Source organism: Cebidichthys violaceus, unplaced genomic scaffold, assembly GCF_023349555.1.
Source record: "Cebidichthys violaceus isolate CVI_PGR_0920_01 unplaced genomic scaffold, fCebVio1.0.p SCAF_29, whole genome shotgun sequence".
Lineage (NCBI taxonomy): Eukaryota > Metazoa > Chordata > Actinopteri > Perciformes > Stichaeidae > Cebidichthys > Cebidichthys violaceus.
The window spans coordinates 886,268-902,490 of NW_027176472.1; the positions used below are offsets into that span (position 1 = coordinate 886,268).

Sequence of the window (16,223 nt, forward strand, 5' to 3'; positions counted from 1 at the left end):
TGGGCTTTGAGACTACAGATGTATAAACCCGCGTACAAACTGGAGGTGTGAAGTTTGAAAGACACGGTTACAGGCAGGAGGGATCTAAAGAAAGACACTATCCCATTGCATTATGGGAAATGTACGATCCAGTGGTATTTGTACCCATACTAGGAATTGAGGAAGTTATGATATCTCCACCTCTGCTGAACAGATTTTTACAGAAACAAAAGAATCCCTGGAGATATATAAATAAAGTAATACAACAGATAGAAATCATTGTTCAAGATGCATTTTATGGTAAAATAGACAAATACTAGACACCGAAAACTTCTGGCTGTTTGACAGCCATCACAGTTTTATTTAGAAAAACTGATTAGTACTATTGATTTCTTGGAGCAGGTCGAGGCATGTGAATTGTAGGAATGCGGGACGGTTGTACCTACCCTGGTGGTCTGGCACTGTGTAGAGAAGAGGACCTTGGCGAAAGGATCTGATAGGCCATTGTCATCGGCAGCAATCAGGCCACGCCCCTGATAGATGTGACATCTTAGCTGGAAGTACCTGCTGTCTGCAGAGAGAGAGAGAGAGAGAGAGAGAGAGAGAGAGAGAGAGAGAGATAGTAAAGGGCTGTCCACATCAACAACAATAACCATGATGATTGACAAGTCAAATTAAAACTAATCACTGGGCTTTTATTTTGAAGGAGAAACGTTCCTCCATTCATTCTGACAACAGACAAAATGACTCACCCTGGCAGGACAGAGTGAGAGGAAGCTTCCTCTTTCCCGCGGTGACCGGCCTCCTCTGATCCTCCTCCTCTTCCTCATAGATCGGCATATACTCCTCCGGCAAGCAGGTGGTGACCTCTTTACTGTATTTGGCCAGACCGAGCCACAGGTAGACCTCCAGCTTTGCGAAGATCTCACTTGCTGAACCTCCTGGCGACTGGACAGACGGACAGACAGACAGACGGACGGACGGACAGAGAGACGTTTTCAGAGACAGAGCGGAGAACGTCATCGATGATTTTAGAGATGGACGTCAGCGTTGGGGCCGTTACCTTCATGTAGAGGGTTGTGACTTTGCCGCAGTCCCGCCCCCTCTGCTCCTCCACCAATGAAAAGAGGATGGAGTAGGCGGGGATCCTGACGTAAGCCAACCGCTTGGTTCCACTCAGCAACCACAGAAACACGTCTGGAATGGTGGACTGAGGCTGGAAAGAGGGTGGTGCGTCAGACATACTGAACATACTGCAACCTTTGATGTCTTTGTGGTGAGCAATAGACACCACTTTATGACCTCTGACCTCTTTCGCCAGCAGGCGGAGTTTCCTCAGGAGTTTCCTGCTATCCATCAACCGCTGTTTGACCATCCGCCTGGTGATCCTCCGCCTGAACCTCACTGCCTGTCTGGCCACAAAGACCTGGAGACAGGCGGACATTAAGTCAGAAAGACAGACAGGAATACAATCAGACAGAGAGGCAGGTTCATGGAGTTCAGTGAGAGGAGACTCACCAAATTCTTCTTGATAAACTCCTTCCTGCATCTGTCCAGGTTGTTGGGACGAGACTGAGACCTCCTGTCTGCAAAAACATTAAACTGTCTGCAGAGAGACAGACAGAAGGACAGAGAGAGAGACAAATGGGGCAAATCAAATCAAACCAAACTTAATCTATTCTAATAAAAATATTCAGTAGGAGGAGACTGACTTGCATGCGGCCACCAGCTCCAGCAGCACATCCATCAAACGCTCCTTCGCGTTACTCCTCGGCCTCCTCAAGAGACGTTCTACCTCATCAAGACCGAGCTCCTAAAAGAGGAGAGGGGAGCAGATGAGAGGATGAAATGTGACCACAGCTTTTTTAGGCATTAGTGTGATAATAAAAAGTAAATTAAAGATCACTCGCCAGCCTGTCAGCCGTCTTGTTGAGCCAGTTCGCCTGATAGAGACGGAAGTTGTGATCTTCAAACTGACACCAGACAAACAGACAAGGCTTCTGTTTCTCAGAGGGAGGCTGGAGAGGAAGACACTGGAACGACCTGAGAGACAGACAGACAGGTAGAGAGAAACAGACAGTAGAGCAGACAGACAGCAAGTGGATAGAGTTTGCGGAGTAGTTACTGTAGATGTTACTCCACCAAGAATTGTCACCTTATCATTGTAAATGGTAAATGGACTACATTTATATGAAGTGGCAGGCCACACACATCGATGGCAGCGAGCTACCAAGCAAGGTACTGGTCAACCTATTGGGACCAATTGACCCTTCGCTAAGTCCCGCCCTCGAACACAGACTGGCCAATCATAGCGTAGCATTGTCCAGCCTACTAAATGACTGTGCTCCATAGACCACTGCAGATAGTGGTCGTAGGTGCAGTGGTTACATACCTGTCGTACTCGGTGGGCTGGGGTCTGGTGGGAGCAGACAAAGATCTGGACTCGGGTTCGGGACTCAGCACCTCCTCTCTGTCCAGCTCCTCCTCTGACTCCAGCAGGCCCTGCGCCTCCTCGTTTAGATCTTCCCTGCTCCTCCTCAGTTCCTCCCTGCTCCTCCTCAACTCCTCCTTGCTCTGGCTCTTCTTGGATCTCTCAACCTCCACGGCCTTCCCATTATTCCCTGCCAGAAACAAAAACAGCTGATGGAGTTCAAAGGTTTGATATTGGAAATTACCTGAACCCCAGGTGGCCAAAGGGGTTTTGCTCAGCAGTGGCCTAAATCCAGCATCAGGTGCTAACTCTGGCCCAATGCGCTAACTAGAATTGTTTTGGGGGATTTTTTTTATCAAAGTTATCCCTCGTCCATCCCCCTAAAACTGAGCCAACCTCCAAATGAGCCAGAGCCAGCTCACATTTAGTCCTCCGGTACCAGAAAAGCATTGTTCATTCACACTCTCTTACAATTACAGTAAGTTTGTCTTGCTATTAATTTACAAGATTTTATTAGATCTCAACGATGTTGTTTAAAAGCTTGAATTTCAACTGCTGCTACAAATATGCTGTATTTTTGTATTTAATGAAAGCATTATCCACTACAAGAACTGTCCTCTTCTAACTCATTCCATGCGGAATAGAAAGAACACTTTTATTAATTTTTTTATGTGTGTTTTGGGGTTTTTAACAACTGGTTAAATGTCCTGTTTGACTGTGTTTATGCCAAGTGAAAAGCTGCAGCAGATCAGTTCAGTTTTTACAAACTGGACGTATAAGGATCAATGTCAACTTTCAATACCATCCAGGCTGGAAAGTAGTGAAACAGTCCTTTAACTGTGCAGCATAGAGCTGAAACGAATAGTCAATTGATCGATTAGTCAGTCAACAGAAAATGATTCAACAACTATTTTGATAGTTGATTAATTGGTTGCTCTGTTCCAACTTTTGAGTTGTGAGAGTTTGCCACTTTCCTTTGTCTTGTGTTAGAGTACATTTAATATCTTTAGGTGCACTGTTGGTCAAGTTTTTAAAGAAAATTACTTTTGTTTTTGGGAAATCGTGATGGATCAGTATTTTCTGACTTAATTTAATAATTGTCCTAGTACAGATATCCAGGACATAGAATACAATATTTACCTATGGAGAGTTCAAAGGTCACAGGTCTGGTTCCTACAGATGGGTCCATCATAGTGACTTCAAACAGAGATGCAAACAACAGAAAGTCCTCCCGTTGTCCCACGAAACCCTGAGGACAAAAAATAAGAAGAAAATCAGAGAGCAGCAGGACTTTACTCTCTTTTCTACCTGGAACACCTCCTCTCATGCTACTCTGTCTTGTGGGGAGAAGTTTTGTTCTGGGTCCTCTTTTGTTTGCCTTGTGTTGTATATCCTTCCACTTGAGCAGGTAATAAGTAGTTTTAAAAGTGTATCTTGTCACTGCTATGCAGATGATATTCAATTATACGTTACGGTAAATGTTTGTTCAGGCGCTAAAAAGAATGAGAGACCTTTGATATACGGTAGTTGCCTTCAGTCCAAAATGGCGGAGGCGTAACCCTGCTGCTGCGCGCTGATGTTGCAATGGAACGACCGATTAGATTTCGCCTCTTATCAATGTAAGTTTCTTTGCCGGCGGCACTGACCTCAGGGAGTGGGTGGATCTCCTCAATCTCCACGGTAACAGCCTCTGGTACCTCAACTCCGGCCTCCCCAGAATCGTCGACCAATGCGCTGGCAGATGCAGACGCTACGGCAACAACAAGTAAACAAACCAAATGAATGAACCAGAAACACATGTGGAGGTCTCCAACCAAGACGTCCAAAAAAAGGCCTGTGGGGCGACTCATGGGAGTCTGTAATACTATGATCAACACTGACAGTAACTCACAGGATTTCGTTACTCTGCACTTCTTTATAGCTGAAATATCAGACATTTGTACTGTAGTGTAGCGTAATTTCTTCATTTCAACATCCTGGCTTTGAGACACATTATTTTAAAAGCAACTGTTTGAACTAAAGTTGGAATAAAACTCAAACATTTGGAAACTGACTGAGATCCTTCATCTTAGTCAATAAATGAGATAGTGAATCAGACATATTTGTGAGTTGTTAGGAGGCTACCGGTCACCCCCTGCTTGTGCTAAGCTAAACTAAACATGGTCTCCTGTACTGGACCCTCAGACAAGAACTAAAACATTGAACTGGTTCTCCTCTCTGTTTCACCAACGTTCTTGAATGACGACTAAAAACCACACCCTCCCCTTTAAAGTCGTTCCTCCTGCTTCTCCTCAGTAAACTGACCTTCCTTATTCTTCCCCTTCTTGCTGCTCCTCTTCTTCTTCAGTCCCAGCTTCCCCAGCGCTCCCTTCATCTTCAAAGAAACACAATGAAGAGTCACATAAGAGTCAGTGAGGTCATGTGAGATTCAATGAGGTGATGAGGGTATTATTAAGGTCACATATACAATGTGACAGGAAAATAGCTGCTGAGAAATAGCTGGTCAAAAGACTGTTAACATACAATAAGTAGGACGTACCTTTCCTAAGGCGGCAGAGCTTGTTTCTGGGGTGGCTGCAGCAGGCGAGGAGTAGACTTCTACATAGATCGCGAGAAGGATCCGACCGCGGTAGAAGATTCCTTCACCCAGACCCTGGTTCAAGGCCTGGAGAAGAGAGCGGGTTAGTCCAGTTCAGTCCAAACTCCGCCTTTGCTAAATGGGCAAAGAGATGGATCGTCGGTGGGCCTGGTGACGCAGCAGAGGACACACAGCTAGCAGCTAGCGCCCTCAATTATGCCTGACTTTAAGCCTTAACATAATATATTAAACGGGTGAGATCTAAAAATCCATCCCTCTACAGTTGTCAAAGACAGGGATATTGGCTATAGAGACCAAAACGTTTTTATACCAGGCTGTAAACGTGTTTATTTCTGCTATAAAGTTGGGTATTGAACATGGGGTCTATGGGGATTGATTCCTTTTTGGAGCCAGCCTCAAGTAGCCGTTCGAAGAACTGCCGTTTCTGACAAATTAAATTGACATTTGAGAAATTGATTAATTTCTCAGTGCCATAGGTTGCCGCATGGTTACAACCAATGTTACAGGTGGAGAAAAAGCAAAAACTTTAGATTTAACATATGTCTCAGCCCACACTGGTGCTGACTCCACAAAAGGTCTATACATGACTTTTGTTTTTCCAGCCCACTTTGGATGAAACCTCGCCCACTCCCATATGATGAAAGCCTTGTCGCAGCATCGATTGTGCAGTGATTGAATGGTACTCATTGCCTCGACATGTTCTAGTGATTGGACAACTTTGTTCGGCTCCTTTTCCGTAACCAGTGTAACTTTACTATCACAGCACACGCCTTTTCTGTGAACTTGAAGTTAAGCCATCAGCACATTACAAAATCTGGCGAATCAGTGTTATTCACTGATTATCTGACTCAGAAAGAAAACAAACAAGGAAATTTTCCAAATTGTTGAATTATTGTTTTAAATGTTAGGTTTGATTTGTTCCTCTCTGGTCTACCTGGTGGACGTCTCCAAGGGTCGAGTTCTTAGGAGATCCGTACAGGTTCAGCCAACTTGGTCCAAAAGTGGGGTTAAATCCTGCAGACAGACAGATATGTTACCGTAAATTCTCGAGGAAAAACTGACATTCAGATAATGGAGTCTGGCTGGTCTCCATTAAAGGCTTATAATGCAATTTAAGCACAACATACAGAATTTACACACACATAATTTCAACAACAAAGTTATGTCATACCACTAAAAACACTTTCTATTTTGACACCAACATTTTTTTCACTTACTGATTCCAGTTGATTCTACTTACTTCTGATCAAGTTTAATCTACTTCTAATTAAACTTGTGCTTCCTTCAGATGTTCTACATTAAAAACCTACCAAGAAAGGAAGGAGTAAATATACGCCCTTTGAAACACTGAGATGATTTTAAAGTTAAGTGTCTGAGCAGGATGTGTTGCGTTCATTGATGGTAGCTTAACAGTAATCTAAAACAAAAACGCAGCAAAGTAGAAGGAACTGGAAATGTGAACAGTAGACAGCATCAACCGCAAATAAAAACAAGAGCAGATTAAAAAACAGGAAGTGTTCTGACATAATACATTTAAACATACTTAGAAAACAGGGAAATTAGAAATAAAGGCCTGTCTCTGCCTGTCTCAAAGTTCCATTAAACTAAAAATAGTTTGTGTATAAACTGCAGGTCATACCATTCCTGGTATGATCAGAAATCTGCTGCAGGTCCAGGAAGTGCGTTGCCAGGGCGATGTCTCCCATCTTGGCGTCATCGAGGACCTGGATCCTGATTCGCTGAGCCAGAGGAGGAAACTGCTCAATGAAGGAGATTTCCTCGTTCCAAACTGGACAGTTTGTGGCGGAGGCAACCGAAGTCTCCCCCTGCAGACACAAACACACAGTACGATTAGAAAATATCTGATTTGGCGACTCCTAGTTGTAGATTAAATAAATAAATTTATGTTTTCGACCACAAAATTTGGAACCCAAGAAACTAAACTAGTAACAAAAAGTTTCATTCGCAACTTTTACTTATAATTATGTATTTCTACACTGTGGTATTGGTACTTTTACTTACAGTAAGTAATGGATCTGAGTACTTCTTCCACCATTGCCAATACAGCCCTTTAAGCTCCAATCCGAAAGTTTCCCCCAGACTGTTTTGGTATTATACGTGGAAAAATAGTGCAGTAACTAAATGTAGTTTCTCAAACATTTCTTGGTACTGGCTGCTACCCCCTGGGGGAGAATAAATATAACAGCACATATATATATATACATGTCAGAGCACCTGTTGTCCAGCAAAGGTCACGTGTACGTAGGGATCAATGAAGATTGTTCGGTCAGTGGCCTTTGACATCTTGGCCATCAGCCCCGCCTCCATGGTGGGCAGACCCTCGGCCCTGTAGATCCGAACACGGAACCGAGCCCACGGACGCTCAGAAGCCATTCCACGAGGAAGCAGCAGGTTCCTGCAAGAGAAACACAGCATCAGAACCCAAAGCCAACGTATTATGTCCTGCCAGCTGTTTAACCTTAGACTCAACATAATGTAATTTGTTAATAAATGTGATGGGGAGGTCAATAGTGGCCCACACCTCCTTTTTGTCAGACTATGTTTATCTGGCCGTGCCAATTCAACACTGTTATTTGATGTGATAAAAGTAGATGATTGACGAATGATTCGTATGTGCAGAGATGATATTGACCTCCACCGCTATGCAGATGACACGCAACTGTATGCCCCATTAAGTTTAAGGCCTCTAACAATAGAGGCCTTAAACTTAGGTGTCATTTTTGATTCTGACTTGTCTTTTGATGCCTGCTTTGCCAAACTAAGACAGCTTACTGAGATCACTCCTTTCCTCTGATTCCTGTCTATATCTGTGATTTGCTTGAGACCCTTTAGCCGGGCCCTACTAATGGTTCCAAAATCCCGACATGTCAGCAAAGGTGACCGGGCTTTTGCCATCCGGGCCCCTCAGCTGTGGAACTAAGTATCTTCCTTTAATTCTCTTCTTGAGACTAACTTTTATCTAATGGCTTTTTCTTTACTGATGGTATATTATTTATTATTTACTTTTATCATATTGTAATTGTAAAATACTTTGTAACAATGTTTTTGAAAGGTGCTAAAGGTGGTAAATAAAGTTATTATTATTATTATATGACGATGCATTCAAGATGTGTCGTCACTGACTTTTCAATGTCCTCACTGGCTCCAGACGAGGCCGGTGGCAGACTGGGCATGCTCATAGCGTCTCCCTTCATCAGCACACTGAGGCTGGCCTTGACGTAACCCTTGATCCCTGATCTGGTGTCTGCTGGGTCGGTGAGAGGAGCCCACTTCTGGTAGAAACGGTGATCTGGAGAAGTCGCAGAGAGATCAGAGGTCAGAGAGTACTGTGCAGCGTTTGGATCAGTCCTGCAGTGTGAGCTTTTCTGGTACCTGGCTGGTTGAACACGGTGGAGATGTCAATCTTAAAGGTTCCAATGTGGGTCATCAGGAAGGCCAGAATTCGCCTGTGGAACACCTGAGAGGAGGGGACATTTTGCAGGTTTCACCAGACCACAGCAGTAGACACAGAAGAGAAAAAACAAAACAACCAAACAGTAGAACTGACCTTTATCTCTATGACTTTATCAAAGAGGATCTGTGGAGCCTCCTGAAACTCAAACTGGAAGTTCTGAAAGAGAAGAGGAGGTAACCCACAAACTGTATTTCAGAAGCTTTCAGATATCTTTAGAGTGAGAGTGAAGATATTGGAAACATGTGAAACTAGACGACCTTATGAATCTATTTGATCACTGTCCGGCTAGCTTGTCAGGATTGGGGGCTGTGCAGTTTCTTTGTATGCAATGCAAATGTGTTATTTTTCTCCTATTCTAAAATGGTGTATTTGAATATTTCTGCATATTGGCTATGAATGGAAAGCTGATACTCTTAAGAATCCAATTAGCCTAATTGTATTAATGTGTGATGATGTTAGTCCACATAGTCACATAGTAAGTGTTGTTACCTCTATGATAATCACATGAAAATGCACTCCCCGGAAACAAGAGACCATGGGTATGAATGTCTTTCTAGGTTTATTGACAATAGGGTGGTTTCTGTGCACTTTTCGGAACAGAAGCGATCGCCATACAATCAAAAAAATGTTGCAGCAAATTTAAAAGGTTTTTGATATGAAATAACAGCATCACTTTTTCTATGGTGTTCCTCAAGGTCTTGGTATTGTAATGTGGTATTTTGGAGGGATTTTTCAGAATTTTGATTAATTCTCGAGTAGTAAGAAATCGTTAAATTTAGCACCAAATCTATGTAACATATGGAATCAACTCAAAAACGCATGCAAATTTATGAGACATAAGTGAGCATTGGAATGGCTGTTGTATTATTATTATTATATTTATATATCTCAAATGAATCTTCAGCTTCCAACCTTTCAGATGATCTATACCACGTCTATGTGACGGATACTGTTATGTGACAGATACCTCTATCCCTCTATAAAAATACTGTATATAACACTACCCCGTACTGTGCTACACTCTTCTGTACTGTCACCTCTCTGCAGTACCTCGTTGTAGAAAGGACAGTTGGTGGATTTCTGCGTCGCGGTGCGTCTTTTCTGATTCCCCACTCGGATGAAAACTGCAGGGTTGATGTTCACGCCAACCAGCTTCTGAGCCTCCAGGATGTTCACATTTAACTGCACACACACACACACACACACACACACACACACACACACACACACACACCTCAATGATGTGAGAAAAGCTTCAGGGTTTCCTCTGAATGGCTGTGAGGTCTGTCTGCTAATCATCTCCCCTTGAGAAGCATCAGATAAGTTGAGTGAATCCTCACCACCCTAACCCATATCAGTGGGTTAGGGTGTCCATAAAGTCCATAAATTTGGAGATTGGGATTGGGCCTTACCGTGTCTATCTGCTGTTTGGTGCTGAGCAAAGTGTACAGAGGGTTTTTACAGATTTTTCTTTGAACCCTTTTTTAAAAGTCACCCTAACCCTAGCATTCAAAACATTGTAGATCATCATTTACCCCTGAGCCTCTGGGGATTTTAAGAGGTCAATATCGCTGCCTGCTGCAGAAACGACACTGAGTGGTGAGAGTGAACCAAAACAGTAAAGTTGTGGGTCAGAGAGCTACACAATGAGCTGGAACTCACTTTAAAGCTCCAGATGAGCTGCAGATCTACAGGTTCATCCTCTCACATAAAGATAAATAAAGATTTAGGTTGTAGTCACTTTAATTAAAGGGTTTCAGGGCATGCTGGAGGGATTACAGCATCACCTCAGGAGCCTTCCAGGAGCAGCTCGAGGATGTGGCCGGAGAAAAGGATGTCTGGGCTGCCTTGATTAGCCGGTATGCCACGATAACATGGACCAGCAAAGACGCCTCAAAAAAAGGAATAAAGGAATAAACTCACCTGGAAGCTCTGGACTCTGGGCATCGCTGCAGCAACACTTCTGTACACCGGCCTGGAACGGCTACAAACACACACACACACACACACACACACACACACACACACACACACACACACACACACACACACACATCCCCACATTGTTGACAGCAGATCATGAGTTGACAGAACTCAGGTAAACAGACAGACTGACAGACAGACAGTGAAGTAACCAGACCTCAGCAGAGGAGTGAAGATGATGTCGGAAGCCTCCAAGTCCATAATGTCATCGTCAAAATCATCATCATCGTCATCATCATCTTCATCCCCGGTCCGGACCAGGCTCCGCCCAAGATGCCGAGCCTCTCTCTCCAGCTGACCTGAGCGAGCGACAGTCAGCTGACTGACAGGAGAGAAAGAGAGATAGAGAGAGAGGTTAACACTGTGTGTACTTTGTTGTTCTGTCAGAAGTAGAGGGGTAGGAGGAATATTTGGATCACGATTGGATGTTCAGACTAGAGTCCCACTGATAGTTCGGCAGGTCTAATATTTTGGTAACTGTGTGTAACTTCTCACCTTTCAGGGTCATTAAATCCGTCATTCCTGATGACCAGAGCTGATCTGAGGATGAAGGGAGAGAAAAGAATCATGTGTTCACTCTGGTCAGATCTGGAGAAACCCTCTCCGTGTTTGTTTGTTTCTAGTTTCCCTTGATTCCAATATTAGCGTTAAGTGAAGATAAACACGTCCTGGTGACGCTTTCACAAAGACAGACTTTGACTAAATGGTAAACTGTTTTTGTAGAACACCTTTCTAGTTTTCCAACCACTCAAAGCACTTTTACACTACATGTCACTCATGTTGATGGAAGGGGATACCATGTCCTACCATGTCCAAAGTGTTCTTAACCAACATGGACTGGAGGAGACGGGGATCGAACTGCCGAATTCTTCTGATTGGAAGAAGACTTTAAATGGTGCCAATTTGCCAAATTGTAAACGCATAATATATATTGATAACTCAGCAGCCAGGCTCAGGGTAGTTTCTTTGGACAAATGAGAATGACTGACAATATTATTAATGGGTTAATGTCTCGAAGAACTCTGTCCTTTCTTATTACTTGTTCCACTACATTGTCAGCAAAGCATCAATTATGACAATTTCTGGGTTAGCCTGGCAGTAGGGTGGCTAACTTTTTAGGGTTAAAAATAAGTCTTTATTTTGTCAAAACTCTCTAACCACCAGAGGATCTATCTCAGCACCGGACTCACGTAAATCTTCTCCTACGACTCTGAAGACAGCAAACAAGACGATTTAAATGAACGTGGGAGTTATCCTTTAGTGTGCAAATAGTAATTAAAAAGTTCTGTTTTTCCTCCTTCAAACAACGACCAGAGTTGTTTTCCGGTTCAGTTTGGACACGATGTCTTACTCATCATTGTCTTCGACTTTCAGGAAGTCAAGTCCCTCCCAGCTTCCTGCTGCTCCCTCAACTGGATGATATCGAATGTCCAACTCGATATAAATCTACAGAGAGAGAAGGAGAACCCACATAGATGTCAACCGAAGACAAGTCTTAGATATGTGTGTGTTTATTCGTGTGTGTCCTTACATCAGTCAGGCTGTAGTTGGCATCAGTGAGCGGTTCCCGTAGCAACAGCCTCCCCGCTGTAACGACATGCTGGAGGCTGACGACCAGCTTACCGAGCAGTCTACACACACACACACACACACACACACACACACACACACACACACACACACACACAATATAATGTATTGTTTTCATGTCAGTCAAACATAAAATGTGTGTGTGTGTGTGTGTGTGTGTGTGTGTGTGTGTGTGTGTGTGTGTGTGTGTTACCTGTTGGAGAAGACTTTACTGCAGTTGTAAACACTGATGGACAAAACTTCATCTCTGATCACTTTACCATAGTGAGGCCACCGGAAATGCTGTGTGCGCACACACACACACACACACACACACACACACACACACACACACACACACACACACAGGTTACTTTCTTTGTAGAATTGCTTAGTGTATGTCACATGATAACAAAGGGCCTCTGGTGTCGGATGTGAATGTCCTCATTGATATTTTTCTCCACCTTTGACCTCTCCCATATATTGTCTCATGTGACGTAAATACACACACAGTTCAGTTCAGTTTCTTGCTCAAAGACACTTCAGAGCCGGGGATTGAACCACCAACCCTGTGATTGACGGCCAACACATTGAGTTACAGCCGCTACATATTAACATCAATATCAGGCAAACTGCTAACTTTTGTTTACAACAAAGACAGGAAGAAGGACGAGACTATTTCTTTCCTGACACTGGATATTTCCCATCACAACTATTAATCATCGTGTGCTACAGTAGGTTTAGGCACACACACACACACACACACACACACACACACACACACACACCTGGTCACACCTGAAGAACAAACACAAGCCTTACTCAGAGGCTGCACAGAGAAAAATAACTAAACCTAGATACTCAGAACTAACTGCTGCGTTCACGTCACACAGACGTTACTGTAACAATAACACTGAGCTGTGGGTAGTGATTATGTCAACACACAGGAGGCAATGTAGTGAAGTGTGGAGGCACCGGTTCAACAAATGTGTTCTCCCTTTGTAAAATCACACACTGTAATGAAATTTGTTTTTTTAAGAAAGTCTCCCGTTGACTTCTGTCCTGATTGAGAAATGTTTTCTTTTGCATTTGTACAGCTCTAGACACTACAGTACCCATGAGCCTCAGCGGCTGTCGCTGTGTGGTTCACCCCATTGAAGCACACCGCGACCACTTTGGTTCAGGCTAAACTGTCTCAACAACTATACAATGTATTGCCATAACAATGCACCCTCTTAGTCTAGCCTGTTAGCATGCTAATATGAACTAACTTGCACTAAACATAGAGTTGAGATACTTACAGGTATTTAGTCATAAAACAACGTATTGAACAAAGTAGATGGCTCTAGATGAGAAGTCAGAAGATCATTTAAGTTATTGAGACTCGTACTTTGAGGAAGATGAATGTCAAAATTTCTTGCAATCTATAGAGCCACTATAGTTGCTATATATAATTCCTGCTAAAAACTGTTAATTCAAGAGGATGAATTGTTTTTTTGTTGTTGTTTTTTTTCTCCAGGGGCCCTGTGGGGCACAGTAGAGTGCAGTAGAATAAAATAGAATCACATCTGTAGGTGTGTATGTGTTAAAGGAGCGGCTGTGTGTGTGTGTGTGTGTGTGTGTGTGTGTGTGTGTGTGTGTGTGTACTGTAGGAGTGGTACAGTTTCCTATCAGCTCCATTAAAATAGTTTCTATCTAAAGCAGACAAACACCTGCAGCTACCTGCTGTAACACACACACACACACACACAGACACACACATACACACACACACACACACACACACACACACACACACACACACACACACACAGACACAGGACAGATATGACCCCGAGGTCATGTGATCTGAAATCTCAGCTGCGTCTCATCCTCACAGCTGCTTCTCCCTGAACTGACCGTCTTCACAGACTTCACTCTGACATCCCATTCCCCACTCAACACCACCAAAAGGCTCATTTTAGTGGACGCCAGAGGAATTGCGGCCGGTTCTAATGATGACATCATCGTTCTGTGATCTGATTGGCTCTGAACGTGTCCACCTGTAGTGAAGCACTGACCTCGTTGAAGATGGCCAAGTTCTCACACTGCAGGGCTTTGGTTTTATGGGTGAAACCTGGAGGACAGACAGACAGACAGACAGACAGACAGGTAATACAGCAACAGTACAGACAGGCAGTGGTGGAATAAAGTACTCCGATCTTTAACTTTGAGTAAAAGTAGCATTACCACATTGTTTAAATGTTACAAGTAAAAGTCCTGCATTTAAAAATGTACTCAAGTAAAACCTTTAATAATACTTCATAAATTATAAGTTGGTTTATGGTAACCAGTAACTTATATTTTTGCTGATAAATATAATGGAGTAAAAATGTTAAATGCTCAAGTAAAGTACAAGTATATCATAATTCATATTGTTGTAGCTGTAATTGATGAAGGGTAAAAGATGAGTTGTACGCCATAGAGAGGAACTGTAATACTTATTTATGATGTACGTATGTTTATGTTAATCTATGAAGATAGTTGAGCTTGCTTGTTTAACATGTTGGGTTAATATGTGTTGTTGTGTGTTTTGTTTTCCTGTCTTCATTGTATATGAAGTCTAAAGCAATATTGAACATCAAATCTTATCATATCATATATTGAGAGATACGTTGCTTTTTTTAAAATGTTATCAGACAGAAAACGTTAAAAATAGTAGATAGCTTGTAGGTATTCAAGTGAAGTGCTTTATTTGTGACGGTGTGTTTCTTTTTATTTCCCCTACCATCACCTGAATACGACTGTAATACTGCATGTTTGATCGTCCTTATTTGTTCATTAAGTGAACTAACAAAGACATGAGCTCATTAGATTTATGTACTTTAAGCCAGACTGTTCCAGAGAGCTGTGATAAACATTTACATGTAAGGAAAGGTTCATATTTAACAAAACTGGACATGAAAAGATCCCATCATGAAATGCTTCCAGTGGAAGTGATGGGGGACAAAGTCTACACTGGAAACATTTGGAATATATTCCAAAAATAATGTACTTTTAGTATAAAATGTCTTTCTTTGTGTTTCATTGGTGAGCTGCAGAGGAGGGACACATGTCTGATTTTCAGTCATTCAAAAATCACATTACTCTGTTGTTTTACCCAGCAACTATGTTTCATCTGTTGTTGAAACAGAAAAAACACATGTCCACTCATACACTTATACTTAAATGAGAAAATCTACCAAAAAAGTACTTTCAGCGGATCTGGTTTGTGCTCCTATTGTGAACTGAGCTTGTGAATAAAGTTGTATCTTTATTATTACATCGTCAAGTAACTTGTAACTTCAGGTAATTATAAAATGTAGTGGAGTAAAAAGTACACTATTTGCCTTTGAAATGTCACGGAGTATAAAGTAGCATTAAATGGAAATACTCAAGTACTAAAGTACAATACTTTAGTAAATGTACTTAGTCCACATACTTTTGGCCGTAGAGTGCGAGTTAATATAAAGGAGAAGTTTTCTCCGCTTGGATACAAACAGACAGGTGAGTGTTTGTTACTGACCTCTGAAGCACAGCTCAACCTTCCTGTCGTATCGTCCCGGCAGGTTGGAGATCTTCCTCAGATTCACACTGATGGACATGATGATCCTGATGACTGTCTGTACAAACCCGACTACCTGTTCACCGGTCTACCTGTTCACCGGTCTACCTGTTTACTCGTCTACCTGGCCACCCGTCTATCTGTTCACTCGTCTACCTGTTCACCCGTCTACATCGTGTCTCTCTGAAGTCGTCTCATCAGCTCTCTTTCCGTCTTCTTTCTTCAACGGTTGGAAACTAACTGCTGTGTGTGTTTTCTGTCCAACTGTGTGATGGGAGGAAGGAGTGTGTGTGTGTGTGTGTGTGTGTGTGTGTGTGTGTGTGTGTGTTAGGGCAGGTCCTCTCTAATGTTTGAGAAAGCAAATAGAGTTGCTCAACTAGTTTCCTACTTATAAAACACACACACACACACACACACACACACACACACACACACACACACACACACACACTAGAGAAGCAGTACTCAGTAAAATACTTGATTATAAGTTAAACCAAAGTACTGAATTAAAGTTACTCTTTTCTTCATGAAGAAAAAGTTTGTTTTCATTGACATCTGCCAGCTCGGTTGTTTGGAAAAAACAACCGAGTTGGCAGAAAGAAGA

At 42.6% G+C, this 16,223-nt stretch overlaps 1 protein-coding gene across 2 annotated transcripts in view; it reads right to left on the bottom strand.

Moving 5' to 3' along the window:
- The window catches only part of fer1l4 (fer-1 like family member 4), a 29,150-nt gene extending 13,313 nt beyond the window's left edge, over window positions 1-15,837 (bottom strand). For both annotated transcript variants that reach the window (XM_068722260.1, XM_068722259.1), the window contains exons 1-27: window positions 15,581-15,837; window positions 14,097-14,152; window positions 12,251-12,339; window positions 11,999-12,098; window positions 11,819-11,913; window positions 10,963-11,007; window positions 10,625-10,789; window positions 10,408-10,468; window positions 9,535-9,666; window positions 8,578-8,640; window positions 8,403-8,487; window positions 8,154-8,319; window positions 7,245-7,425; window positions 6,649-6,835; window positions 5,944-6,023; window positions 4,950-5,075; window positions 4,715-4,784; window positions 4,057-4,160; window positions 3,551-3,659; window positions 2,372-2,600; window positions 1,890-2,022; window positions 1,692-1,792; window positions 1,498-1,585; window positions 1,289-1,405; window positions 1,043-1,195; window positions 732-927; window positions 426-550 (exon numbers count right to left, since the gene is read on the bottom strand). In XM_068722260.1, coding sequence (XP_068578361.1) covers window positions 426-550; window positions 732-927; window positions 1,043-1,195; window positions 1,289-1,405; window positions 1,498-1,585; window positions 1,692-1,792; window positions 1,890-2,022; window positions 2,372-2,600; window positions 3,551-3,659; window positions 4,057-4,160; window positions 4,715-4,784; window positions 4,950-5,075; window positions 5,944-6,023; window positions 6,649-6,835; window positions 7,245-7,425; window positions 8,154-8,319; window positions 8,403-8,487; window positions 8,578-8,640; window positions 9,535-9,666; window positions 10,408-10,468; window positions 10,625-10,789; window positions 10,963-11,007; window positions 11,819-11,913; window positions 11,999-12,098; window positions 12,251-12,339; window positions 14,097-14,152; window positions 15,581-15,659 — 3,135 coding nt within the window. In that variant the 5' untranslated portion in view covers window positions 15,660-15,837. The remainder of the gene's footprint in view (window positions 1-425; window positions 551-731; window positions 928-1,042; window positions 1,196-1,288; window positions 1,406-1,497; window positions 1,586-1,691; window positions 1,793-1,889; window positions 2,023-2,371; window positions 2,601-3,550; window positions 3,660-4,056; window positions 4,161-4,714; window positions 4,785-4,949; window positions 5,076-5,943; window positions 6,024-6,648; window positions 6,836-7,244; window positions 7,426-8,153; window positions 8,320-8,402; window positions 8,488-8,577; window positions 8,641-9,534; window positions 9,667-10,407; window positions 10,469-10,624; window positions 10,790-10,962; window positions 11,008-11,818; window positions 11,914-11,998; window positions 12,099-12,250; window positions 12,340-14,096; window positions 14,153-15,580) is intronic.
- Window positions 15,838-16,223: the final 386 nt, after the last annotated feature.